This window comes from Herpailurus yagouaroundi, unplaced genomic scaffold (genome assembly GCF_014898765.1).
Source record: "Herpailurus yagouaroundi ecotype Mexico unplaced genomic scaffold, PumYag 189, whole genome shotgun sequence".
Classification (NCBI taxonomy): Eukaryota; Metazoa; Chordata; class Mammalia; order Carnivora; family Felidae; genus Herpailurus; species Herpailurus yagouaroundi.
In genome coordinates, this window is record NW_024412420.1 from 18,342,761 (window position 1) to 18,369,408 (window position 26,648).

The 26,648-nt window shown below is 58.2% G+C and overlaps 1 protein-coding gene and 1 long non-coding RNA gene across 7 annotated transcripts; one reads left to right on the forward strand and one right to left on the reverse strand.

Moving 5' to 3' along the window:
* Window positions 1-1,137: 1,137 nt before the first annotated feature.
* On the forward strand, window positions 1,138-26,620 carry FMNL1 (formin like 1). Of its 6 annotated transcripts, none has more exons than XM_040497857.1 (28): window positions 1,138-1,573; window positions 9,958-10,041; window positions 11,570-11,683; window positions 12,332-12,405; window positions 12,790-12,873; window positions 13,273-13,410; window positions 13,706-13,723; window positions 15,021-15,129; window positions 15,754-15,830; window positions 16,041-16,134; window positions 17,063-17,137; window positions 17,449-17,559; window positions 18,889-19,038; window positions 19,564-19,665; window positions 19,829-20,111; window positions 20,361-20,672; window positions 20,863-20,987; window positions 21,887-22,089; window positions 22,562-22,796; window positions 23,027-23,095; window positions 24,102-24,182; window positions 24,266-24,395; window positions 24,549-24,712; window positions 24,911-25,012; window positions 25,156-25,251; window positions 25,539-25,659; window positions 25,822-25,920; window positions 26,178-26,289. In XM_040497857.1, the coding sequence occupies exons 1-27, from the start codon at window positions 1,445-1,447 to the stop codon at window positions 25,911-25,913; spliced, it is 3,372 nt and encodes a 1,123-aa protein (XP_040353791.1). In that variant the 5' UTR covers window positions 1,138-1,444; the 3' UTR covers window positions 25,914-25,920; window positions 26,178-26,289. The 6 variants fall into 6 exon arrangements, with proteins under 6 accessions (XP_040353791.1, XP_040353795.1, XP_040353790.1 ...); XM_040497861.1 differs by having other exon boundaries at window positions 11,570-11,653; XM_040497856.1 differs by lacking the exon at window positions 25,822-25,920 and having other exon boundaries at window positions 26,178-26,620.
* LOC121045132 (uncharacterized) lies at window positions 16,493-19,653 on the reverse strand. The gene is made up of 2 exons (XR_005797600.1): window positions 19,547-19,653; window positions 16,493-17,741 (listed from the first exon to the last, which is right to left on the reverse strand). It is a non-coding gene; the product is annotated as an uncharacterized LOC121045132 (long non-coding RNA).
* Window positions 26,621-26,648: the final 28 nt, after the last annotated feature.

Sequence of the window (26,648 nt, forward strand, 5' to 3'; positions counted from 1 at the left end):
CAGTGGGGGCTAGGGCAGCAGCTCCAAGGCAGTGTGGATTTTGAAGGTGGGCAGAGAGTAGGGCTGTTTCTGACCTTTATTAGTTGTGTGCCTTTGGGCAAGTCAACTAACCACTCTGAGTCTGTTTTCCCATCTCTAAATGAAGATGTCAATACCTACCTTCCCCAGTCACTGTAGGGATGAATGAAAGAAGACCTCTGGAAGCATTTCTGTAATTGCTAGACTTCAGGGATTGTTATTCACCAAGGTGAGAGGCCACCCTACGTCCCTGGAGGGGACAGCGTCAAGGAGATATTTTTTTTCTCCTCTGCGGAGCCTGCTCCTTTCTCAGCCTGGATGCTGGCTTTAATCCTCTGTTCCCCAACCCCTGCGCTTCTCCTTGAGACCGCCTTGGTGGTCCCCAGATTCCCGTACCTTGCCTTTTCCCATAGGCGCCCTCGTTATAAAACCCTGGGGATGTCGGTATGGGCGCAGAGTTGGTCCAGTGTGGGACAGGTCCGGGGGTCTTGGTTGGCCTGGATCTGCGCTCCTCGCCATGCTTGGGGGCTCTCATTTGCAGATGGTTCCCTCTGATCCTCAGCTCCTCTCTGGACCAAACAGATGAGGGGAGAAACAAGGAGTAGGGGGCCTGGAAGGGGGTTCCCACCTTCTCAGTCCAGAATCCGAGAGGGGGACCCAGCCCTTGCGCCCCAACGCCGCACCGTCATGGGTCTCCAAGCCGAGCACGCAGTTGCTGGCATCCTCGGCAAGGTTTGCCCCCTCCGACTCCCGGAGGTTTGCCCCTTCCGACTCCCAGGCCGTGACCCCCCTCACCCAGACCCCGCCGATCCCCGGCTCGGAGCAAGCGGGAGCATGCGGTTCTAGGACCCGGAGGCGCCGCCGCGCGCGCCGCCGCCTCTGCCTCGCCTCGGCCGCCTCCCGCTCCGGCAGGTGAAACGGCGCCCGCCGCCCCCTCTGCGGCAGGTGAAGCGGGTCGCCGGCCCCCTCCGCGCAGCGCCATGGCTGCGGCGGACCCCCGGCCGGCTCCCGGCGCCCGCCCCCTCCCTCCAGCCCGCCCCCCGGGGGCAGGGTGCGTAGCGGCGGCGGCGAAATGCGGTTTGCGCGCTCGGGGAGCGACAGCAGAAGTTAGAAAATCGCCGAGGGGGGAGCCCGCGCCGCAGCTTCCTGCCCCCGGCCCAGCCCTCTGTCCCCCGCGGCCTGCAGCCTGACTTCCTCCCCCCACCCCGCAGCTCGCCGCCCGGCTCCTCGGACGGGGCCGCCCCGATGGGACGCCGCGCCCCGGCCCTTGCGCGCAGCTGAGCCGAGCGCCGCGGAGCCGAGCCGCGCCGCCGCCGCCGCCAGCCTCTGCCCTGCTCGCCCCCCAGGACGGGAGCCTCGTCCCCGGTCCCCCGGAAAGCTGGATTTCCGAGGCTGGAGGCGCCTGGCCGACTGGGTGGGGACCACCATGGGCAACGCGGCAGGCAGCGCGGAGCAGCCCGCGGGCCCCGCCGCGCCGTCCCCCAAGCAGCCCGCGGCGCCCAAGCAGCCGATGCCCGCGGCCCGGGAGCTGGAGGAGAGGTTTAACAGGGTTCTGGTGAGTGTGATCTGTCGCGCTCTGGGCGCGGGCGGGGGGCGGCTGGGGTTCGGCACGCGTCCCCGCCCCCGGGGGCTCAGGTACCGCTTGGAGATCCCCGGCCCAGTGGCTGGCCCCTACAGGGGGTGGGAGTGACAGTGGCTTCTTTCAGAGTGACTTAGCACTCTCCCCCCAAAACTTTCTTCTGCAGTCGCCCAGTCTGCCTCCCCAGGACACCCCCTACCCCAGCGTTCCTGGGTCTAAAGGTCTAAACAGAAATGTCCTGCGAGGAAGTTGGGAGCCTAGCACGCAAGGGGGGTCCTGGGGCGTCCCCTTCCGCTCTGCACGCAGACCCGGCCACCAGGCGAGGGTCGTGGTACATCTGCTTTTTCTTAGGGCCAAAGATGGAAGGGTGACATTTTAATGTCCTGGGGGCTGGAGACCGAGTTCAGGTGTTTGGTCCTGATTTGTTGGTGCCTGGGCTGCTGGGAGCTGAGTCCTCAGATCACACAGAGGAGGTGTCTGTATCTCTCACCCCCTGCATGTCCAGGAGAGATTGCCTGTGGGTCCTTATCTTGGGCATTTCCTCCAGCCCACTGAGGGGATTAAGGGTAGGAAGGGCGGGCGGGGTCAGGATGGGTTGGTCACTCTGGCTTGGGGTGGTACAAAAAGTCTGGAAGCATCCCCCCCCCCTCCCCACCTTCCCCACTATCACCTGCTGGAGGAATTGGGGGGCTTGGAGACTAGGTCACTGGGGAGGAAGCCATCAGCTCTGGCTGAGCCTGGAGACAGTCAGGATGTGTTTGGGGAGGGGCTCCAGAGCAAAATCAGGGCTCCCTAAGACCTGGTGCAAGGCAGAAGTAGGGAGGGGGAAGGGCCACTCATTCTCACTTCCCTCTCCCTGTCTCAGCCCTGTCCCAGGCTCCTTTCTCTAACTAATTGCCTGGTGGCCTGTCTGCTGTCAGCTCCCTTGCTGGACTCTGGGTGACAGGCGAATGAGGCCATGCTGTGCTTTTTCCCAGGGGGCACTTCTCAGTCTAAGCAGGCTGGCACTGCAGGTCTGGGGGAGGGGGGCAGCAAGGGAGGTGCGGGCAACAGAGCAATGCTGGCTTGTGGCAGCACTCAATTCTTTGTCCCCTCCACCTCCTTGACATCATTTCCCCTCCCTTGGCCTGTTATTAGGCCGTACTTACCAGATCCTCTGTATGGCCCTTCATGATAGTTCCTGGAAATCTTGGCTGCCCTCTCCCAGCAGGAAGGCTAAGAGGGGTCCGGGGGAGCTATGGGGTGGGGCGGGGTCTGGTCTATCCTTGCGAAGACACCTTGCTTGATTAGGGGAGAGGGAGGGACTCTGAGGGACACCTCACACCAGGCTAGGCCCTGTTTCCCCCATCTCTCCACCTGCTCTCCCTTCCTCAAACCCATGGCCTGCGCAAAGCTCAGCTGAGCTGAGCAGATGGGGGAGGGGGCAGAATGAAGAGAGACAGTCTCTGGGGGACCATCTGGGGAGCCTGAGTTGGTGGTGGATCCCTGGACCCCTGCCAGCCTTGTGGGGGGGGGGGGGATATGGGTCTCTCTTTCCCCCCAAGTGTGTGTCTGTGGACAGGGGTGGGACAGGCTGTCAGGGTGAGGTGCGGTCTCTATCATACGTGTACACGCTAATGGGGAGGAGCTGTGTGAATAATTCAGACCACTGGGAAATCCAAAAGTCAAATGGTGAGGCTCTGATGCATGTGTAGTTCCTGAGTGCCCTGCTTGTGTTTTGGCCTTCGCTCTGATTGGCTGAGCCTGATGCTAAATGCCATTGGGAGTCCCTGAGTACCAGGGTATGGAGGGCGGAGGCCCAGGGATGGGTCTTAGAGGGTGTCTTCATGGAGAAGGCAGCGGTAGCTGGGTAGAAATCTAGGGCAGCAGCACCCAATGGGGCTCAACTTCCCATCCCGGCTCCCAGGAACCCCAGTGTGTTTATACTTGGCCTTCTTTCTGGGGAAGGGGCAGCCTGTCCCTTGTCTTCTGTGGGCAGAACTCACCCAACTCAAGGTCACTTGGCTAAGAACCTGGCTCCCCTCACTCCCCACCAACAAGGGCATGAGCCCCGCCCTGGGGTGATAGCCTTGGCCGCTGCCTGCAGCTGCCTGGGCCAAGTATTTGGCTAAACCCACAGGCCTGGCAACGGGTCATGCAGGGTGCGCCTCCATCAGAGCACTGCCTCCATGGCCGGAGCTGAGTCTGGTCCTTAGTGAATGTGTAAGAGGAGAAAGAGGCTCAGACTGCCCAGAGTGATGAACCCACCACTCCCAGGGATCCCTGAGTCTTGATGGGAAAAGCATCGCCCTCCCCTTCGGATATAGTCACATAGCCCCAGGGAACCTCTTCCTTTCGCTTAAACAAAACCCTTTGGTCCCTGGTGGACCTGGTGGGTAGGATCCTGCAACCCCAAACCACTCCTTGGCTCTTGGATGCGGGACCCATGTGTGGGTGAAGGGCGCCTCCACCAAGGCTTATGGCCAGATAGGAGATGAAGCTTGCTCTCCCTTTCCCCACAGTGGCCTTTCTCCCATGCAAGGGTGTTGGGGGGCTACTTTTCTAAGGAGGCTGTGAGCAAGAGGTGCCCCTGCTTAAAATGAGGGTGGGGAGAAAGAGCAGGTTGGCCAGGGTTTCTTGCTGCTGCCTTAGCAACAGCGGAGGAGCGATGGCTGCCCAGCGACATGGGCCTGCTGGAATGGTGGGAAAACCAGCTGGCCAGACATCAAGCTCTTGCCTCTCTTAGGCCATGCCCAAGGCTCATGTCTTCCTTGCAGACCTTCCCCTGTAAGGATCAGGGTTTGGGTTGGCAAGGTACTCTTTCCAGGCCGTCCAGAAGTTCTGTGCTTATGGCCAGGCATTGGATACCGCTGATCTGTCTGGTCAGAGGAGCCTGTAACCTTGGGGCCAAGGGACCAAGGGAAGGTGCCCGGGATGTTGTGCTTGAGGCCGAGAGTGATGCTGATCCACACGGAGACTGAACCGTTTGGAGAGGAGTTTGCCTGATGGGGCCTAGCACCCTGGGCTGCCCTTAGCAAGTGCCTAGGGATGTGGACATTTGGTGAGGCTGTGTGGGGAGGTCAGGACAGCCTCCAGCAGCATGTGGACCCTGGGAATCCTGCTTTCAGCAGGACCCCTTCCCTGAGGAGCAGGAGTAGAATCCATTCTGTCTCCATTTTGTTGGCCAGCTCCCTTCTCTGGAGTGAGGCGGATGAAGTTTGGGAACGGGAAGCTACAGGGGGGCTGTACCTTTCATCTCTGGGGTGTCTCACATGGAGGATCCCAATGGGGCTGTGGCCATGTGGGCAGATATCGGGCCGGATAGGGGCTGTGGGGCGACATTCTTAGCAGGCGGGGCTGGCACATGTCGACCCTGGAAACCCAGGGATGTGGTAGGCATGATTCACAGGGACATCTGGGGCCAGTTGGCAAAGAGCTGGGTGAGATGGGCAGGAGCAGATGGGGCTGCCCTGGGGGCTACCTCTGCATTTTTCCTGAGGACATGGAACCCTGGAAGGTGGCTCCGTCCTCCCCGCCTCTGGGAGGGGCCGGGGTTGCTCAAGGGAAGGGCAGAATAGCTTCCTGAGCTTCGGGGTCATTAAGTCAGGGGGTGGGTTTTGTCTTTGCCGCTTCCTACCTGGATGACCTTGAGCAAGTTACTTAACCTCTCTGAACTTCAGTTTTCCCCACGTGTAGAAAGAGAATACCAGTAGTATATGCTGGCCTCCTAGGGTCGTTGAAGGATTGCCGAGAGTGTGCCTGACACAGGGCGGGCGAGTGCTCCAGAAACTCTCCCCTGCTGTGAGGAAGGGAACGACATTGGAGTGGATAGAGTCCTCTTCATATTGGAGGCCTCCTAGGCCCTTCTAGCCTGTGCCTTTCCCCTCTACCCACCTCCGTTACCAAGACCAACCAAGGTTGCCAACTTTAGCCATCACAGGCCAGGCTGCCCTTGGCTGCCATCATGCAGGGCAGCCACAGCAGGGCCTAGACCGAAAACTTGCCTGGTGGCCGGAAACCACGAGAGGGAGGGCCCACCTCTCCTGGAGGGTGGGGCAGTGGTGGTGCTAACGGTAGCTGTGTGCACATGGGGAGGGGGTGGGGAGGCCTCCACTTCCCTCTGAGAGACGGTGTGCTGGGAGGGGGGGGTTCCCCAGTGAGTAAGAGCTCAGTGTGGGCAACAACAGGAAGCGTAGGGTGCTGGGTGGCAGGAAATGGGGCTGGCTGTTCCTGGTTCCTCAGACAGGGGGACTGGGGCCAGTCTGTCTGCAGAAGACCCCTGGGGGTCCCGGACCCACATTTCTCACCACCTTCGGTGCTCTTTCTTCCAAGGAAACACAGTCTTCTTACCAGCTTGCCAGCTAGGTCACCTCAAACAAATGACTTAATCGCTCCGTGCCTCAGTTTCCCATTTGTGAAATGGGGGTCACAATAGCGTTTATTGTGTCAGCTTCTTTTTTGAGGTTTAAATGAGTCAGTAGATATAAAGCACCTAGAATGGCACTTAGCACAGAATGGGATGTTTGGGGAATATTTATCATTGTTATTGTTGCTGTAATTCTACTAGCCTGGATTGTGTGGGCAGTGCCTGCTGTCCTGGCTCCCACCTGGCTTGCCCTTGTCCCTGCCATGGGGACCCTTCAACCCTGACGGGAGTGGCCATGAGCTTTTTGGGACTCTCAGCACCTAATCCTGGGACTAGTCACCCAGAGCCCTCCTCTAAGTCAGGGATTGTCTCTAATAGCCCCAGAAAATCTACCTACTGGAACTTTGAAACGTGGATTGATTGCCTTTGGAGACGCGCTAAGAGCTCTAAGACAAAGGCCAAGACCATGTAGAGGTGGCGGATGGAGACACTTCCTGGCTTCTGGGCCCATCAGGCTGTGGAGCCTCTGTGGGGCTGGTCTGAGACTGGGCTTGGTACCCAAGTTCAAGGGCATTCTGGGACTCAAAGGGCCACACGTCATGAGGAGAGGGTGGGCAGGTGGGTTGGGACAGTCTCAGTTCAAACTGAAAGTGAAACGGGAGGGTGTGGTTGTGTCCAGACGCAGACAGAACCCCTTCAGTCACCAGGGACACCTCTCCAGATGTCAGCGGTGGCGGGAGGGGGGAGGGGCGTTGTTGAAGGAGTACGGCAGAAGCTTGCAAGGGGCTGGTCTTGGGTGAGCGAGGCTGAGGGCCCCTCTGGCACCTGGAGAGGTCGAGGCAGGGAGGGAGAATGATGTCTACACATTCTAGTGGAAAGACTGGGGAATCAGCTCCTTTTCTTGGCCACACCTTCAAAGATGGATCTTACCTGTCTCTTCCTGGAGCCAAAGCATTAAGGGCAGCAAGGAGAGGGGAGCTGAAGGGTCAGTTCATTGTTGGCCAAGCACTAGAGACAGGTCTGTTTTATCTGGATGTTTTCACAAACTTCTGCTCACCACACCATCCCTCTCCTTGGGGTCTTCAATGGATTCCTCCCCCAGCCCCCAGTCTGTGAAACGCCTCTTAACAGCGTGTGTCACTGCAGAGTATTATTACATCAAACCCCAGCTTCTCACTGGGTATTCCTGGGAGCTCTGGGAGCTGGGAGGCAGAAGGGAAGTGCGCCCATTTTATGGAGAAGGAAGCTGAGGCTCAAGGAGACGGAGAAGTTGTTGGGCTAGGTGAGCCCAGGGCCTGGCTCTCCAGGATCGTGTGGGTTCTTCTGCGTCACAGCTTCCTCTCCCCATGTCCCCTTACGGGAGGCAAGTGTCCCTCCTCCCCACCCCTGGACCTCCGTGTCCTTGCCTGTCCCTTTCGAGCGGTGTCAGCCAGCCTCATCTACTTCTCTCCCATGGTGCTGCCTCCTTGCTGAGGGCCCCGGGTCTGGGGTCTATTGCCGTGTTCCAGGACGCCTTCCCTCCACCCCGAGTCAGTGGCACCCTCTGGTTCCTCTCTTGCTCCTTAGGGTACCGTCTCCTCGGTGGGCACAGCCGAGGAACAGCTGCTAATTAGTGCTCAGCGCTGTCAGAGCTATTTCTGATTTCCGAGCCTAAATTTAGCCCGTCTGGCAGGCTGGCACGTAGCCTCGGGGGCTTGAGCACGCCCAGGTGGGGAAGGGGACAAGGGGTGCTGTGCCCTCCACCACTGCCGGGACAGGTGTACCCCACAGCAGAGGCCTTTTCCTCCCCAGTAATAACCATGGGGCTGCCCCCCGTGGGGACTGGGCCAGGGCGCTGCTTCAGAGTCAGCTCTGGGCTCGAAGCCAGCCCCGCTCCCCACTCTCTGGTTTTGTAACCTTGGGCAGGTCACTAAACTAATCTGTACTTGCACCTGTGAGATGGGGATGAGGGTGTGTGGTGGTGAGGACGTCACCCTCGTGGAGGGCTCAGAGCGGTGCCGGGCAGGGTGAGCATCCGGGCAGAGCTGGCGCCCACATTTGTTGGGGTCACTATTTTGACTATGACTGGTCGCTGACTCTAGAAGTGCCACTGGGGCCATTCCGGGAACCAAACAGGTCCCTGGAGTGGGCGAGGGCCTGGAAAGACCCGTGCTGGGAAGCGGCTGTCCCCTGTAAGGCTCAGGTGCTGGGGCTCAGCCGTCGCCGCATTCCTCCTCGTCCCCCTTCCCTGCCACCACCTCCCTTCTCTGGGTTGGCCACTGTTCCGGTTTCTCTGCATTGCCTGCCTTCCTGCTCCCTCCTTCCCCCTCAGCCTTGGCTTTCCTCTGCCCTGCCCCACCCTGGATCTCTGTGATCAGGATCTGGAGAGACCAAGGAGAAAGAAAGGCAGAGAGAGAGAATGGTCACAGGGGCCCTTGCCTCAGCTCCAGGGGCCCTTCCCAGGCAGTGTCTCCTGTAGTGGCGGGGGCTATACTGGCTGTTGGTGGGTTGGGGAAAGGCAGCAGATGAGACAGCAGTGGTTTCCTCAATCCAGGGGCTCGCTTTTGCAATGGGGAGAAGAATGACGTATCCCCATCCCCAGCCGGCCTGGGGGGCCTGGGGGATAGGCAGCTTCACCTCTCAAGTGGGGCCTCAGCCGGAAAGCTTGAGCAATGGGGGCTGAGAGCACCCAGTTTCCTGTTGTCTGGGGCTGACCTAAGGCAGTGATTTTTTTTGGAGGGGTGAGTTCTGGCCAGAGCCCCAGAATGAAGCCCAGCACCCCAGAGAGGAAGCTGGCTGAGGAGACCCGGGTGGGTGTGGCCCTCTCTTTGCTCCAGCTGTGGCCTCCTCTCAGGGCCATGTGACTGAGGACGTGTAGTCTGAGCCACCAGAGCTGGTGACGGGGGCCTTTTGACTCTGGGCTGGGGATTCCTGGGGACTCCCACCTCCCCAGCAGAGATGGGGCTCCTTGAGGGCAAGAACTATCTTTTGGGGCCTGACACATAGTAGACCTTCTTTAAACCTGGGGTTCAGTGAATTGGGGTAAACTGGCATCATCTTCTGGGTCTGTTAGGAAGACATGCCAAGTTCGGGGGGGGCCAGGGAACCCCTAGTGCAGGCAGCACCAGGCAAGACCCTATACTTGCCCTGTGAGGGAGGAGCTTGACAGGCACGTCTGTGACTGGAGGATCGGGCAGAGCAATGCTGACCTTTCTTAGCTCCTGAGGGGAGTCCCAGCCTGGGCCACCGGCACCACAGACCCAGCATGCTGGCTGCTGACTCCAGTTCCTATGTCTGGGTGACCTTCCCCAGGAATCCCCCTGTGCCCTGTAGCCGTGATGCACCTGCTAGGAATTCCCTGCCTGTCTGACCGTAGCTCCCTTGGCCCGTCCCCATGTCCTCCTTCCAGAAGTGATGAGGAGGGAGGGGGCTGGACAGGGCTAAGGAGGAGACCGCTGTTGCCATCCTTGTGAGAGGTTTTCTGCTGTTTGTGAGACACTGGTGCCCTGGGCCAGGACTGCATACAGTCTGGATGGTGTCGGCTGGCACACAGGGGTGGGGCAGAGTCCAAGACTGGCCACACTCGGGGCCGGCTGGAACTGGGTCCCCTGTTAGCTTCCCACTCAAATGGAAGAAGAGTTGACTTTCCCCCTTATTGCACGTGGGGAAGTGAGTCAAAAAATGCCCAAGGTCCCAGGAAGTCAGGCTGAGAACCCACGCTCTCACCGCCGGGGGAGACATGCCAGGGAGGGGGTGTGTGGAAGACGGAGCCCAGGCCCTGGAGCCAGGCCGACTCAGAGTCAAATCCCAGTGTCACTTTCTAGCTTTGGGGCCTAGGGCAAGGTGTTGTATCTTTGGGCCTCGGTTTTCTCATCGGCTAATGCTACTTATCTCCTGGGGTGACAGGGATTCATGCGTATGACAGATCTGCTAGGGAGCTGCCCCTTGGTGGCTTCCCTGAAAATGCCTGTGCTCCCTTGCCCCTTGCATCGGGATCCCAGGCTCAGGGTCATTATCTTGTCCTTCCCCTCTCCAGAACTGCATGAACTTGCCCCCGGACAAGGTGCAGCTGCTGAGCCAGTATGACAATGAGAAGAAGTGGGAGCTCATTTGTGACCAGGTGGGTACCAGGCCCCTTCTGGCCTCAGGATGCCCTGCCCTGGCTGGCTGGGGGGGGAGGGAGGGTGCTGGCAGGAGAGGGGGCACTGCCATGCTGCCCATCGGGCCAAGACTCTGCCCAGAGGCCTGTGTCGCATCTGCAGAGGGTGCTGGTGGTGTCTTCAAGACTCTACAACCACCCTCCCTTGAACATGGGCCTTCCCGGGGACCTTATGAGTCCCTAGCTGGGCTGGGTCTGCCCTATGAAGTGCTGGCAGGGGCTCATCACCTCCTTGCTGTCACCCACCTCCTTGCTGAGCTTTCCGGAGCAGCATCTGTTGACCCTCCAGCTCTGGGCTGTGGAAGATAGGGGGGCAACCCCAGGGTTGGGCATCTTTGACCCCATGGGAGGTGGGGAGGAAGGGGCAGGATCCCTGTCCTTCTTTCCCTTGGGCCCGGAGGAGCTGCAGTCAACCAAACAACAACCCAAAGGTAACCAGTTCCCAAGTGGCTGAGCAAGAAATAGAACTCCTGGCTTCTGGTGCTCAGCCAGGCACCTGGGGTTGCCATCTTCATGGCTCACTGGCTGCCCCTGCCTCTCCAGCTTCCAGGGCCGCTCTCCGGGGTAGCAGGGAAGACCCCTCTCCCACTGCTAAGCCAGGGTGGGGCCTGGCTGCTGCAGTGATTCAGTGAGGGAAGGAGGCTGGGGGTGGGGAGTTGGGGAGCAGGGAGCCTCCCCTGGGAGCCAGGGCTGGGCCTTTGGCTCCTGCTAATGGACCGGAATGGGATGAGCAGGCTGTGCGGGAGTCTGGGGGGTAAAGGCTGGGCCGTGTGGGGAGGATGGGGAGCTGCTTCTAGAGGCTCTCAGGCTGCTGTGGAGGTCTCTGCCACTTGGCCTGGTATCTCAGGCTGGGGGCTCAAGGGCCTGGGAAAAGCGGGAGTCCTAAAGGATCTGGGCTGGGAAGGATGGGAGCTCCTCTGGGTAGGGGGCCTCTGATGTGGCCCCTGCTTCTTTGTGTGAGTGGCTGTTGGAGCCCTGGGTGGGGCAGGGGAGTTAGGAGTTGCTTTGTTGAGCACTGGAGATAAGCACACACAGACACCTACCAGCACAGGTCAATGGGACAGCTGGGGAGGAGCCGTGGGGAAGGGGCCCTCAGAGCGTTCTTCCTCCCTGGACTCCCAGGGAGGGCAGGGCCTGGGAAGGTCCCACCTACTGGCAGGTCTGAGTCCTCCTCCCCACCCCCAGCGTGGTAGGTTGTGCGGCAGAAATGACCCCTCCAAACTCCACTGGTGGGGGTGGAGTGGGGGGGGGGCGCTGTGCTAGGGCTGTGGCTTGTGAGGCCATAGTGAGGAGTGAAGGCTAGGTCTGGGACCGGGGTCTTTTAATGACCTGGTGGGTTGTTTGGTGACATCTTTGGTATTTCAGAGGGGTCCTAAGATAGCCTGGGACCTGGGGTCAGAGCTGAGAATGGGATTCTGGGGCAAGGGCTGGTCATTTGCCCCGGGGTGGCTCTGGCTGGCTCCCTGTACATCCTGTTCCGTCTCCCCAGGAGCGGTTTCAAGTCAAGAACCCTCCCACAGCCTATATCCAGAAGCTGAAGAGCTACCTGGAAACCGGTGGGGTCGGCCGAAAGGTAGCAGCGGACTGGATGTCTAACCTGGGGGTACATGTCTCCCCCTTTTTCTCTGTCCCTTCCCCCCTGCACCTTCCAAGCTCTGGGCAGCTAGAATAACTGTGTGTGTAAACTTTTTGGTGGGCTTGTGTGGGTACGCGTATGAATGCGTGTGCATATTTTTAGGGGACTGGGCGGGCTGAGGGCATGTACTTTTTCCACGTTCCTCTGCATATTCTGCATATGTTTACATCCACTTGTGGGTCCACTTGTGCGTATTTGTGCAGTGTGTGTGTGCGCGCCCCATGTGTCTGTATGCAGATGTATGGGTGTCTTATATCTGTGTACCCAGGGTGCTTGTATGTGGATGAGTATGTGTGTGTGTACAGCCAGGGTATCCATATTTGAATGTGTGCGTACCCTATGGCTGTGTGTGTGTGTGTGTGCGCGTGCGCAAGCATGCCACGTGTCTGTGTGTGGAGGAATGAGCGTGCACCCTGTGGGCCTGTGTATGGGGCTAGGAGTAGCCTGAGAATGCTTATTCTGCTGGGCAGGTTTGTGGGGGTGGTGGGGGAGGCTGAACGTGAAAGGCCAGTGGTAGGGGGAGGGCGGGGGCTGCTGACTTGCTACCTTGGGGCTCAGTGGGCCTGTGGGAAGCCCAGACGTCACCCACCAGACTTTCCTGTCCTTGGCCCCCAGTTTAAGAGGCGAGTTCAGGAGTCCACGCAGGTGCTGCGGGAGCTGGAGATCTCCCTGAGGACAAACCACATTGGGTGAGCGAGGGCTCAGATTTCCTGCTTGGGGGCCAGGGAGAGCTCTGCCTCCAGACAGCCCCTGGGGCTTCCCCTTGCTATTCCCCTGTCCCCCTTGTCCCCCCACCCCTGCGTAGGCTGTGCCTGTAGGCCACTTCTGGGTTGGGTGTCCAGGACAGGTTCCCGGCCTCCTCTCTGGTCATCCCTCGAGGCATGGCTGGGCCATGGGTCCTACCTGAGCCCCCTAGCATCTCCTAGCATCACTGGGTCTTCTGAGGTTGGGCTGGTTGGTGTCTTCCTGGGGACGGGGGAAGCCGCGCTGGAGCCCTGGCTGTGCCTGTTCTGTGCCCACTCTGGGCAGGACCTCCCTCCTGGCTGGAACTCAGGGAGCCCTGTGCCCTGCAGGTGGGTGGAAGAATTCCTCAACGAGGAGAACCGCGGCCTGGATGTGCTCCTCGAGTACCTGGCCTTTGCCCAGTGCTCTGTCACGTAAGCCCCCCTGCTCCAGTCCTCATGCTGCTCCTCAGAGCCCTGATCCCTGCTTCCCTGCACCTCATCCACTCCTTGGGCCACGTCTAAGCAGTGCAGACTGAGTCCACCCTGGGTTCACACAAACCACACCCTGCACGGTGGGCGGTACCCCTTCCTAAGGGCCTGCATGGATATGGAGGGACGCGGCCTGGGGTGGCCAGCTGGGACTTGGGTGGCTTCCTCTTCTGTTCCACCATTCCCTTGTCCCCTAGTCTGCCCAGCACAGTGCTGAGAACACAGCCTCTACCTCCCAGCCTCTAATTTCTCCTGCACATTCATCTGTCCCCTCAGTTTCCCCCACCCCTCTCTTAAGTGCTTCTGCAGTGTTGGCCTCCAGCTCCGCTCTAATCCCTGCAGGTATGACATGGAGAGCACAGACAACGGGGTCCCCAGCTCAGAGAAGAGCAAGCCCCTGGAGCAGTCGGTGGAAGATCTCAGCAAGGGTCCACCCTCGGCCTTGCCTCCTCAGCCCAAGAGTCGCCACCTGACCATCAAGTATGTGCGTCCCATTGCAGGGTGGCAGGGAGAATAGAGAATTCACCCCTGGACTTCTGTACCCGGCCAGCCCTGCCTCTGGCCCTTGGGGGTGGTGGAAGGGACAGCCTGGCATTGGGGATCACAGTAAGGGCCTCAAGCAGGGTTTGGGAGATGGGTGTGTTAAGAAGCCTTCTAGGGATGGGCACTTAGAAACTGGAGTCTGGGTGGTCTGGGATAAGTAGGGTGTTTCTGGGTCAGTGAGACCCTCCCTTGTATCCATCTAACCCCCTCTTCTTTCCTGTGCGGCCTCCAGGTGCCCCCCTTCTCCCCGGTACGTAGCCACCTGGGGGCAGGTGCATGCCTGGTTGGCTCCCTGGGTGGGGTGGGGTGGGGTGTTCAGCTGACACCCCTGAGTTCATCTGCTGTGGATAGGCCACCCCACCTAACATCGGACATCCAGCTGAGAGGCAGGGAGAGGGAAGGAGTCAGCCCTGGAGCCTCATGTGGACTCCTGGCTTCCAATCTTCCCACTTTGGTCTAGGGGACCAACTTCATATTAAGCCTTTCAAACTCTCACAATATGTTTTTTTTGTTTGCTCATTCATTCATTAATTCAACAAATATATTTTTAGCATGTCCTATGGTGGCAGGTACTCAGGAAACAGATCACCCTGCTCTTGGGAGTCCTTGGTCTAGAAGGCGACAGTGTATGACAGGCTATCCTGGAGGTGTGGCTGGGAGCTCTGAGAAGGGAGGTGGCTACTTCCCGGAGCATCAGGAAGGTTTCCTAGAATGATACCACTGGAACTATGTCTCACAGATGGATTCGGGCTTTATAGGCAGTGGTGGGGACAGGGAGGGGCATTCCAGGTGGAAGGAACAGCATGAGCAAAGACTCAGACATATTAGAGCAGTGACGGAAGAAGGGCAAGGTAGCAGACGGAGGGAGGAGGTGGGGCTTCCCAGGGTTATTGGAAATGTGATAGAATTGTCAAGAGGAACTGATGTGGAAGTCATAATTGGTGGATCTGCAGCAATGAAAAAAAAATCACATACTTTTAAGCAAAGAATTATGAAGGACACTGGTACAGCACTTAACTATGTATCAGGCACTGTTCTGAGCTCATTTCCTAGTCCCCAAAACCCTATCAGGAAGGTACTATTATTACCATTCCTATTTTACAAATGAAGAAACTGAGGCACAGGGTGATTAACTAGTCTCGTAAGTGGTGAGCTGGGATTTGGACCAAGACGGTGTGAATTCAGGGTTGACCTTTCAAGATGGAAGATGAGCCCATGAGGCTGTGAGCGCCACCTTGTGGATGTCCAAGCTTTGGCTGTCTTCCCTCTTTGGGCTGTCCACCCGCACAACACAGCAATCTTTTCTGATGCCAAGTTGCTGTTAAGGGTCTTTGCTTTCCTGACCTCCTCCTTACCCCCTGGCAGCATGCCAGGCCCCAGCCTAGGGGCCAAGGAAGCCTTCCTGCCCTCAGCTGACCTCTTTGGTTGGGTGGATGGGAATCAGTGGCCTAATGTTCCAGACGTGCCTTCTGAGTGGTGGTGGGTGGTGGGGGTGGGAGGCTGGGTGTAGGACGCTGACCCCTGCTGCCTCTTCCCTACCCCACCAGGCTGACCCCAGCCCACAGCAGGAAGGCCCTGCGGAATTCTCGCATTGTTAGCCAGAAGGATGATGTCCATGTCTGTATCATGTGCTTGCGTGCCATCATGAACTACCAGGTTGGTCAGTGAGCACGAGGGCACTGGGGGACCCAGGAAGCTGGGCCTGTCCTCACCGGGGGTTGCCTGAGCTGCTGGGGTGCAGGGACCAATGGTCCCCCGACCCTGTTGCCCACTGGAGAACCCTGTGGATGGGGGCTGTTGGGGGTCTTGAGGCTGATCAGGTCTTGAGAGGAAGCCCAGATGTCTGCCCCCTCCTAGTGAGGTCCTCTAGAGTAATCTGGACATGACTGGGGGCATGGATATGTCTCATGTGGGGACCCAGGCACACCCACCAAGGAAGGCTGGACACAGGGCCCTCGGGGAGAGCAGCTCAGGATTACTTTGCTTGGAGGAGTGGCTGGTGAGGCCAGTCCTCCTTTGCTTAGCACGCCTTTGAGGGCTCTCTGTGTCCACAGTGCTGAGTCCTAACACTGGCTTTTGCACAGACAGAGTCATTTACAAAGAGGAGCCAGGCTTTGGCAGCACAGAACAGGCTATGGTTGGATATCAAAAACTTCCTAAGCTTGAGAGCAGTTAGAAACCAGAATGTAATGGCACCGACAGTGCTTGAGGTGCTGGACAGGACAGTGCTGTCAGTTCTGGGGGTCTGCCTGGAGGAGCTAACGTTTTCTCTCTCCCTAGTCTGGCTTCAGCCTTGTCATGACCCACCCAGCCTGTGTCAATGAGATTGCTCTGAGCCTCAACAACAAGAACCCCAGGTGAGGTCCAGGCCCCTAACATTTCTCCACATCTGGATTCTCCTGACACCAGCCCCTTGCCTGCGCTGTTCCCCAGTTCTCAGGACTCCCGTCCAGGCTCCTTCCACTCCTACTCACCTATCAACTCCCCTGCCCTCCCCCAGCCAGGTCCACATCCACCCTTGCTGTGGGGCCTGCCTTCAAGGGATAGACTGCCCCTTCTCTCCCCAGAACCAAGGCTCTGGTGCTGGAGCTGCTGGCGGCTGTGTGCCTGGTGCGAGGAGGACACGACATCATCCTTGCAGCCTTTGACAATTTCAAGGAGGTATGAACCCCCCGCGCCCCCCCCCCCCCCCCCGCCAATGTCTTTGTTCTCTAGCACTGACTGTTGCTAGCAGCTGTGGCTTCTGCTGGGGGCAGCTGGGAGTGCTGGGTGGGCATTCGGGGAACACAGGGTGGGGACGATCTGGGATGGGGAGGCTTTAAAGGGAAGGGAAAGGCCAGGTCATGTTGGGGTGCTGCCTAGGGCAACAGGGACAGCTGAACAGGGGATCTGCTGAACCTTGGACCCTCAGCCTTGCCAGGTCCAAACTGGGCTTGATCCACACACCTCAGAGTTGCATACATACACCTCTCTGATTCTGGCGAAGTAGGTGCAGGACAATATGATGCATAAGGTGGGATATGGTCATTCATTCCTTTAATGAATATTTCCTGAGTGCCTACTATGTGTCAGGCACAGAGTGGGCTCTTGGGGCCCATCCATGAACAAAAGAAACAAAGAAGGCAGGGGAAGACATCATAAACAGTATAATAAATGAGCAAATTACCTAATGTGTTAGAAAATGATAAATGCTCTGAGGAAAAAGTCAGGGATGCTGGAGGGACAGGAGGAATGGGTTGCAGGGTGGTCAGGGGAGCCTCATCGAGATGGTGAAGTTTGAGCAAAGCTGTGAGGGAAGTGAGAGACTTGGTGTGGTGGCAGCCTCGAGTAAGAGCAACCGGGCAGATGGAAGAGCAGGTGCAAAGGCCCTGAGGTGGGAATGTACCAGGACCCCAGTGTGGCCGGAGTAGAGTAAACAGAGAGGGCTGGGGGAAATGGAGAGGGAGGAGAGGTTTTTGAGCAGAAGAGTGACACGGCCTGACTTGGATTTAATGCGGGAGGAACCCGTAGAAGCACAAGGGTGGCAGCTGGAAAAAGGCTTAGGAGGTGTGTCGCTGGGGCCCTAATGACAGCCATTCTCCCCACCCAGGTGTGTGGGGAGCAGCACCGCTTTGAGAAGCTAATGGAATATTTCCAGAAAGAAGACAGCAACATCGACTTCATGGTGAGCTCGGGACACCAGGCTGGGCCCAACCACCCTCAGTGTGAGGGGCAGTCAGGGGCCCTGGGCATCTGGGATCTGGGCTCTGCTGCTGCAAAGTATGAGGATTGAGAGGTTGGTGGGGAGGGGAAGCTGGAAGGAGGGGATGCGGCATGTAGGGGGAAAATACGGGGAGGGACAAAGCTGGGTTAGCAGAGTGAGAAATGGGGAAAAGGAGAGAGACTTGGGAATAAATGGGGGGTGGTGATGGAAGGCACTGAGCTCCCCCACCCAGAGGATCACAGACCGACGTGCTCCTGTTCCCTACTCCCCAGGTGGCCTGCATGCAATTCATCAACATCGTGGTACACTCTGTGGAGAACATGAACTTCCGTGTCTTCCTGCAATACGAGTTCACCCACCTGGGCTTGGACTTGTACTTGGAGGTGAGCCCTACATCCTCCCGCCGCTCTGGGACTCAACCAGTTGCCAACTGCAGAGTATGGCTCTGCGGTTAGCAGCATGGGCATTGAGGTCAGGCAGATCCGGGTTCAAATCCTGACTCTGTCACTTCCAAGCCCATGTGACTTTGGATAGGTCTCTTCTCTCTGAGTCTCAGCTTTGCCACCTGTAAAACAGGAGAGTTATAAAGATGATAATCACTCTACATAGAATGAGGCAGAACGTTTTCTGCCACCTGATAAGCACACAGCCCATGGAGCTATTGTTGCAGTCACCGGTAGGGCTCTAGGTGGCCCTGGGTCTGGCTCTGGGAGGATCAGCCTCAGACAGGCACATAATGGAGAGCACAGAGGTACTGGGCCGCATTGGGATCTGGCTCATGCTGGATGGGTCCAGGTCAAGGAGGAGTTCCTTGCCCCGGGAAGGGTTAGGCAGAGGGGCTTGGTGCTTCCGCGTCCAGCCTGTGCAGAGAAGGCACAGCTTTTCCTGATTCCTTTCAGAGGCTGCTTGGAGAAGTGGGGACTTTGGGATTGGATTTTTATCATTTTTTGTTATTTATTTTGAAAGACAGAGAGAGAGCGCATACACGCACACGTGAGGGCGAGAGCCAGAGAGGGAGAGAGAGAATCCCGTGCTGTCACCTCAGAGCCTGACGACGGGCTGACGATGATCATGAGATCATAACCTGAGCTGAAATGAAGGGCTGGACACTTAACCAACTGAGCCACCCAGGCTCCCCTGGGAGCCAATCCTCTGGGATTGGATTTTTAAAAAGCCAGGATTAACAAAAGGTGCAGAGCAGGCTGGGGTGATATATCCATGCAATGGAATATTATTCAGCCATAAAAAGGAATAAATTACTGATACATGCTACCACACGGATGAACCTTGAAAGCATTATGCTAAGCAAAAGACGCCAAGTCACCAAAGCCCAAATACTGTACGATTCCTTTACATGACTGTCCGGAATGGGTACGTCCACAGAGGCAGAAGATAGATTGGTGGTTGCCAGTTGGGATCGGGAGAGGAGAGAATAGGGACTGACTGCTAACAGGTACAGGGGTTCTTTTGGGGGTGATAGAAATGTTCTGGAATTAGACACCGGTGATGGTTGCACAACCCTGTGAATATACTAGAAGCTATTGAATTATATGCTTTAAAGTAATGAATTTTATGGTATGTGAATTATATCTCAATAAAAAGAAAAAGCAGGCTGGGGCTCAAGCCCCTTCCCCTGGGCTCGAGCGGTGATGGGCAGTTCTGAGAGACCCCTCACACTGGGCCTCACCCTGCTCCTTCTGTCTGGGGGACAGAGGCTTCGGCTCACCGAGAGTGACAAGCTGCAGGTACAGATCCAAGCATACTTGGATAATGTTTTTGATGTGGGTGCGCTGCTGGAGGACACGGAGACCAAGAATGCTGTGCTGGAGCACATGGAGGAGCTGCAGGAGCAGGTGGCCCAGGTGGGAGGTGTTCCTGAACTTGGCCCAGCACATCGTAGGCCCCCAGGGCTTCACAATCGCATCAGGCCCTGGGCCTCAGACCCAAACAGGGGGTGGGCTGGGGGTGGGCCGTGGCTGTCTGCCTGGTTCCAGACTTTGACCTGAATCCACATCTTGGGTGTCTTTCTCAGTGAGCGTTCGCTGGGTTCCTGCGCTGTGGGACCTCTGCAGGAGGCAGGCCCCTCCTCTCCCTGTGCTCAGAGCCCACATCCTGGCTTGGGCGGAACTAGGTGCCTGGGGCCCCTCCTAGCCCAATCTCTTCTCCACTCACCTCCTTCCTCAGTGGTGCCCTGGTTTCTCCTCCTGAAAGAACTTTAGTGCCCTCAGTGCCTCACCTACTTGGGTTCAAGTGCCAGGCTCAGCCCACCCGCCAGCACATCCGGAAGCCTCCCCCAGCCCTTCAGGCAGGCATGCCTGCTGCCGCCCCCTCACCGGCGGTACCAGTGCCCAGTGGCGGGTGGGAGCTCACCATGTGCTGTGCCACAGCTGACAGAAAGGCTTCGGGACGCGGAGAACGAATCCATGGCCAAGATTGCCGAGCTGGAAAAGCAGCTAAGCCAGGCTCGAAAGGAGTTGGAGACCCTGCGGGTGAGGCTGGCGGCGGAGGGGGCCGGGCCGGGGGCAGGCCGGGCTCTCGCGAACTGACCCGTTGGGGCTTCTAGGCTTGACACTTCCCTCTACCCCAATAAGAGGGTGGGGGCTATGTGCCAGGCCTGCTGCTGGGCACTGACCCTTCTCCCGGGATTCACAGGAGCGCTTCAGCGAGTCGACCCCCATGGGTGCCTCTAGGCGTCCTTCCGAGCCTGAGAAAGTGCCTACCCCCGTCCCTGCACGGCCTTCGGCCCTAGAGCTGAAGGTGGAGGAGCTGGAAGAGAAGGGGTTAATCCGTATCCTGCGGGGGCCCGGGGATGCTGTCTCCATCGAGATCCTCCCGGTCGCTGTGGCAACTCCAAGCGGCAGTGACGCTCCGACTCCGACTCCGACTCCTACTCCTACTCCCACTCCGGGAGTGCCCACCGGCTCACTCAGCCCAGGTGCGCAGGAGCTGTAAGCCGGAGTGGGTGGGCATGGGGGAACCAGTGTCTGGAAGGGGGGCCTGGGGACGTCTCGGGCCGGGACAGTTGCAAGAGGTAGGTTTGGGTTGTGGGCGTGGCTCAGGTGGATGCCAGATGGTAGACAGTGGGCCCAGTGCGCATGCGTAGGGAGGGAGGCGATGGCGAGACCACCCAGGCCCAGAACTGGACACCCCTTCCCCTCCATCTTTGGTTCTCTGTTCTCTTTAGGCTCAGATCTCCCACCTGCGGCAGAACCAGAGCCGGTTCCCGGAGCAGCACCCCCACCGCCACCGCCCCCGCCCCCACTGCCCAGCCTCCCCTTCCAGCAGGAAGCCGCGCCTTTGGCGCCCCCTCTGGCCTCACCCCTCCCTGGCAGCTCAGATCCCCCACCTCCACCCCCACCCCCACCCCCGCCGCTGCAGGGAGACTTGCTGCCCCCACCCCCACCGCCACCGCTGCCTTCTGGCACAGATGGGCCGGTACCTCCGCCACCCCCACCGCCTCCTGGAGGTCTCTCTGATGCCCCAGAGATGGGCCCAGGTGAGTGGACCACCCAGGGCTGGGGGTGATATGGAGAGAGGTGCCGTGCCTAGACCTGTGTCCTCCAGGATGCTCTGTCTGGGGGCCTCCTGTTGCCTTCTGCCTGTCCCATCTGGCCACTTTGGGCCATGGGTCCTGCCAACCACCCCACCCTCACCTCCCTATGCTCACCACTCCCTCCCTATCCCAGGAGTAAAGGCCAAGAAACCCATACAGACCAAGTTCAGAATGCCACTCTTAAATTGGGTGGCCCTGAAACCCAGCCAGATCACAGGCACCGTCTTCACTGAGCTCAATGATGAGAAGGTGCTGCAGGTGAGTGTGGCCCTTCTTTGCTCCCAGTGTGGGCACCAGAGGAGGAGGGGGCTTGTGTGGATCATGCTGGATCATCTCCTCCACCCCATTGTACAGATGAGGGCATGGAGGCCCAGGGATGGGTGTTAAGCTAAACTGGTTTAGTATATTGGATAGGCAGTATATCCTGACTCCCCTGGAGGCTTTCCCCTTCCTCCCTGCAGAGGGCACATCCTTCCCCCCAGGTCTGGTCTCTCTCTCTTTCTCTTTTCTTTTGATTTTTGTTTATTTTTGAGAGGGAAGAAGAAGGTGAGTGGGGGAGGGGCCGAGAGAGAGGAAGACAGAAAATCCAAAGCTGGCTCTGCGCTGACAGCAGAGAGCCCAATGTGGGGCTTGAATTCATGAACTGTGAGATCATGACCTGAGTGGAAGTCGGATACTTAACTGACTGAGCTACTCAGGCGCCCCCTTGTGTCCACTCTCCTCTTAAGCTTCTCTCCCACCACTCCCACAGACAACCAGGGCTTCAGGCCTTCTAATTCTACTTTTAGTTTTCCAAAAGTGATGTGTTCTCTTGCCTCCAGGCCATTGCTCATGCTGTTCCTTCTGCCTGGAATGCCCTTCCCTGTCTCCCCCCCCCCCCCCCTTTTTTTTTTTTTTTTTTTAATCCCTGGCCAATTCAGCTCTTCCTTTGGCTGTAATGGCTTGGAGTGTGGATCCCCTGGATTGGGTGCAGCTCTTCCTCCTCAGTGCTGTCTGTACTTCCCCTGTATCCCCCATCAGGGCCTGTGGTCAAGCTGGGTTACTGGGTTATTTTCTCTGTGGGCTGTGTTGTGTGGTCAGGGCTGGTTAGATGGTTCAGCCAGGAATATATCAGACCCCAGCCCACCTAGCCCCAGCTCTTCTCCTTGTGCCCTCAGGAGCTAGACATGAGTGACTTTGAGGAGCAGTTCAAGACTAAGTCCCAAGGTCCCAGCCTAGACCTCAGTGCCCTCAAGGGTAAGGCAGCCCAGAAGGCCCCCAGCAAGGCCACCCTCATCGAGGCCAACCGGGCCAAGAACCTGGCCATCACCTTGCGCAAGGGCAACCTGGGGGCTGATCGCATCTGCCAGGCCATCGAGACGTGAGTACTTCTGCCCTGGGATTGTAGGTAGCCCAGCCCCTCTACTAAACCAGGGTCATCAAGTACCTAGTAAGAGAGTCCCAACTACGGGACAGAGCCCATCAAACTTCATGCTAACCCTGGTCAGGGAGTAAGCTTGGGAACCTTGTTCCCATTTTCAGGCTGAGAAAATAGCCCATGCTGTGAGTCCACGCCCAGACTGAGATGTTCCCATTTCCTCCCTGCCTCCTTGCCCAGCTATGGGAACTCAGGCTCCGGCATTTACAGCTGGGCATCTGCCACTGACCTATGATAGGGACCTCAGGCTTCCCAGCTCCCAACTTCCCTTGACACCTGCCTCTTGGTCCCTGAAGCTGTTGGCAAATAGTGAATACTGAAGTTCATTTATTCAGTCAAGGAAATGGAGGGGGGGACGTAGTCCTGCCTCAAGAACTGGTGGGTATAGAGTGATAACTACCCCGCCTTTCACCAGGTACGACCTACAGGCCCTTGGCCTGGACTTCCTGGAGTTGCTGACCCGCTTTCTGCCCACGGAGTATGAGCGTAGCCTCATTGCCCGCTTTGAGCGGGAGCAGCGACCCATGGAGGAGCTGTCGGAGGAGGATCGCTTCATGCTACGCTTCAGCCGCATCCCGCGCCTGCCGGAGCGCATGGCCACGCTCACCTTCCTGGGCAACTTTCCGGATACTGTGCAGCTGCTCATGCCGGTGTGGGCGGGGCAGGCAGAGCGGTGTGGGCGGGGCGGGGCGGGACTGGCAGAGCGGTGTGGGCGGGGCGGGGCAGGCAGGGCCAGCGGGGGCACTGTGTTCTGGGTTGGGGTTGCGGAGGGGGGCAGCTACTAGCCTCCAGGAGGGCATTTAGGGGTACTTGAGCCTCCCATGGGCTTGCCTGCCACCCTGCCCCAACTTACCTTGCCTCCCCAATCCGCCCCTCCCAGCAACTGAATGCCATAATTGCAGCCTCAATGTCCATCAAGTCCTCTGACAAACTCCGGCAGATCCTGGAGGTGAGAGCCCAGGGCAAGGGTCTGGGAAGCGGGGCCCACCTATGGCTCCTTGCCCGTTCTGGGTCGTGTGAGAGGGAGACCCGGGCCTTGCTCTGTCTGTACCCTTGGGATGCAACAGTTATGTTCTTAGCGCTCGCATACACGGAAAGACAAAACTAAGGCAGGGGTGGCCTAAGGGCGGAGCCCCCTCTGGGGATTACTGTGTGATTAGCATAGTACCCAGGCCTGCCTAGTGGAGTCTCAGGGAACCAGTAGAAAGACCATGATACTACAGCCTAGGCGATGTCAGCAGCACCATTTTGGGTAGGAATGGCAGAGGACAAAATTGGGTATGCCAAGGGGCACCTGGCTGGCTCAGTCCATTGAGCATGCGGCTTTTTTTTTTATTGTTGTTGTTTATTATTTAAGAAATCTCAACACTGAACATGGGGCTCAAACTCACAACTCTGAGATCAAGAGTCACATGCTTCTCTGACAGCCTGTCAGGTGCCCTGAGCATGTGACTCTTGTTCTGGGAGTTGTGGGTTCAAACCCCACATTGGATGTAGAGATTACTTAAAAATAAAGTCTTTAAGGGGCACCTGGGTGGCTCAGGTGGTTAAGTGTCTGACTTTTAGTTTTGGCTCAGGTCATGATCTCATGGTTCATGAGTTCCAGCCCCGCCTCGGGCTCTTCGCTGACAACGCGGAGCCTGCTTGAGATTTGTCTCTCCCTCTCTCTCTCTGCCCCTCCCCGGCTTACTCTCCCCCTCTCTCAATAAATTAAAAAAAAAAAAATCTTAAAAAAAAAAACAACGGTACGCCATGCATTGTGTTAGCCATATGCATATGTCAGACATATGTACAAGCATGTACATGTGTCCTAGACCTGAAGGGGCCATGCAGGAGAGTGGTGGGGGCTGAGTGTGTGGGGCTTGCTTTTCACCACATTTTCTTGTGCAACTTATACTCGGGAGGGTTTCCTCAGCCCCGGCAACCTCCTGAACTCTCCCCCCTGCCTCTCCCAGATTGTCCTGGCCTTTGGTAACTACATGAACAGCAGTAAGCGTGGAGCAGCCTACGGCTTCCGGCTCCAGAGTCTGGATGTGGTGAGGGGCACAAGGAGGGGTTCCCAGGCATGGGGGATGGGGGACAGCTGGTGGCCTGTGGCTTACAACAGGTCTTCATGCAGCTGCTGGAGATGAAGTCGACTGACCGCAAGCAGACGCTGCTGCACTACCTGGTGAAGGTCATTGCTGAGAAGTACCCACAGCTCACAGGCTTCCACAGCGACCTGCACTTCCTGGACAAGGCAGGCTCAGGTATGGGTGCAGGTGCCCTGTCCTCCTTGGGTGGGGGCAGGGGCTCAGCCCTGGGGACTGATACGGGTTGAGAGAAAAAGGACCACAGGGTGTAGTTAGACGGGAATGCTGCCTGATTCCCTGCTTCTGTACTGCTCCCCCTCCCCCACTCAGTGTCCCTGGACAGTGTCCTAGGGGACGTGCGCTCCCTACAGCGAGGCCTAGAGTTGACCCAGAGAGAGTTTGTGCGGCAGGACAACTGCACGGTGCTCAAGGAGTTCCTGAAGACCAACTCCCCCATCATGGATAAGCTGCTGGCAGACAGCAAGACTGCTCAGGTGGGCCAGCGCTGGCCTGGAGGTGGGGAGGCTGTGGGGTTGTAGAAGAAAGGTCTGGAGGGGCATGGCCATAGCAGTGGGGGATGGGGCAGGAAGGCCCACCTGCCTGGAGGGGCAGAGATGAAGTGGCTGGTGTCTTAAAGGGGCACAGAGCCTGTAGGGGTCCGTGCTGGTGGGCCTGACAGGCTGTGCCCACAGGAGGCCTACGAGTCTGTGGTGGAGTACTTTGGAGAGAACCCCAAGACCACATCCCCCTCCATGTTCTTTTCCCTCTTCAGCCGCTTCATCAAGGCCTACAAGGTATGTGTGTCTGGTGGGCAGGCTGCGACCCCTGCAGGGCATTGTAGGGGCTCCTCCACATTGCGGTGGGAAGCAGAGGGGATGCTTCTGTCTGGGGGTGGGCGAGGACCCCCCCCTCATGGACACCTACTTTGGCCCCTCAGAAAGCTGAGCAGGAGGTGGAACAGTGGAAGAAAGAAGCGGCAGCCCAGGAGGCGGGCGCTGACGCCCCAGGCAGAGGGGAAGTCCCAGCATCCAAGGTAGGTAGCTGTGCCTGAGCCTGGCACTTGCTTGCAGCGATCCTCACCTCAGAGATCTGGCCCTCTTCTATACTCTCATTTCTGGGAACAGACCCTGCCCGAGGTGAGCACGGTGCCCCAGTAGCCTGGGGTGGGTGGGAATGGGTTCCTTCCGCTCGAGCCGGTTGTTGGTGCTGCGGACCAACAACACCAGGAAGACACGTGTTCTAGCATTTCGTGGCCTGGGAGAGGGGATCCTGGAGCTGGAGCTATATACCTTCCATTACGCCCCCTGTCCCCCCCCACAGTCACCACCCAAGGCCCGGCGGCAGCAGATGGACCTCATCTCTGAGCTGAAGCGGAAGCAGCAGAAGGAGCCACTTATCTATGAGAGTGACCGCGATGGGGCCATTGAAGATATCATCACAGGTGAGGGTTTGGCTGGGCCTGTCCTGTCCTCTGTCCATCTAATGCTGTCCTCCACCCCCTCTACCCCACCCTAGGGGTCTGGCTGCCTTACTGCCTCTTGCTACTTTTTCTGTCTTTTTTCTTTTTTCCTTTCTCTCCTCCCTCCTGCCTCCCAACCTTCAGTGCTCAAGACGGTGCCTTTCACGGCCCGCACCGGCAAGCGGACATCCAGGCTCCTCTGTGAGGCCAGCCTGGGAGAAGAGATTCCTCTCTAGCCCCCAGGTACCTGGGTAGCCTGGCCTCTGATCCCAGAGGCTGCCCACAACTCTGGGAGGCCTTGGGGGACTGGGTCATGCCGTCCTCCCCTTGGGCCATGCATGGCTGGGATAGGTTTGAGCGGGGTCTGGTAAACATAAACAGGTCCCTTCCTACATGCACACAACCTGGGTCCCTAGAAGGGTGAGGCCTCTGCCCTGGAGCTGTGGTCTTAGCCCCATGCAGACTTCTGAAAGATAAATGTCTCTCCTCTTGGCTGCCAGATCTGCGGAACCAGCCCTACATCCGCACAGACACAGGCCGCAGAAGTGCTCGCCGGCGCCCCCCGGGACCCCCCCTGCAGGTCACCTCGGACCTCTCACTGTAGCTGCTACTTCAGCAGATGGACTCAGTGGGGGATGAGGGGGGCAAGCTGGGGCTCGAGGAAGGTGGTCCTCAGCTCGGCTGGGCCGGGCAGCCCCCTCTGCGGCTGCGTTGGGCCCACCTCAAGTGGTCGGGTGCACGGGGGCGTGGGGCGGGGGGGCAGCATCGCCGGCCCCTCCCCCAAATGCTGCTTGCGGCACCCCTCTTCCCCTAATAGCCATACTTAGCCTCAGCGGGAGCCTGGCCTGTAACTTATAAAGTGCAACCTCGCGCCCCACCCCCAGCTCCAGGAACTCTCCATGGACCTTATTTTTATACAAGATTAATAAAGATATTTGCAAAAGATCCTTGTCCGCTCTGTGCCTGCCCCA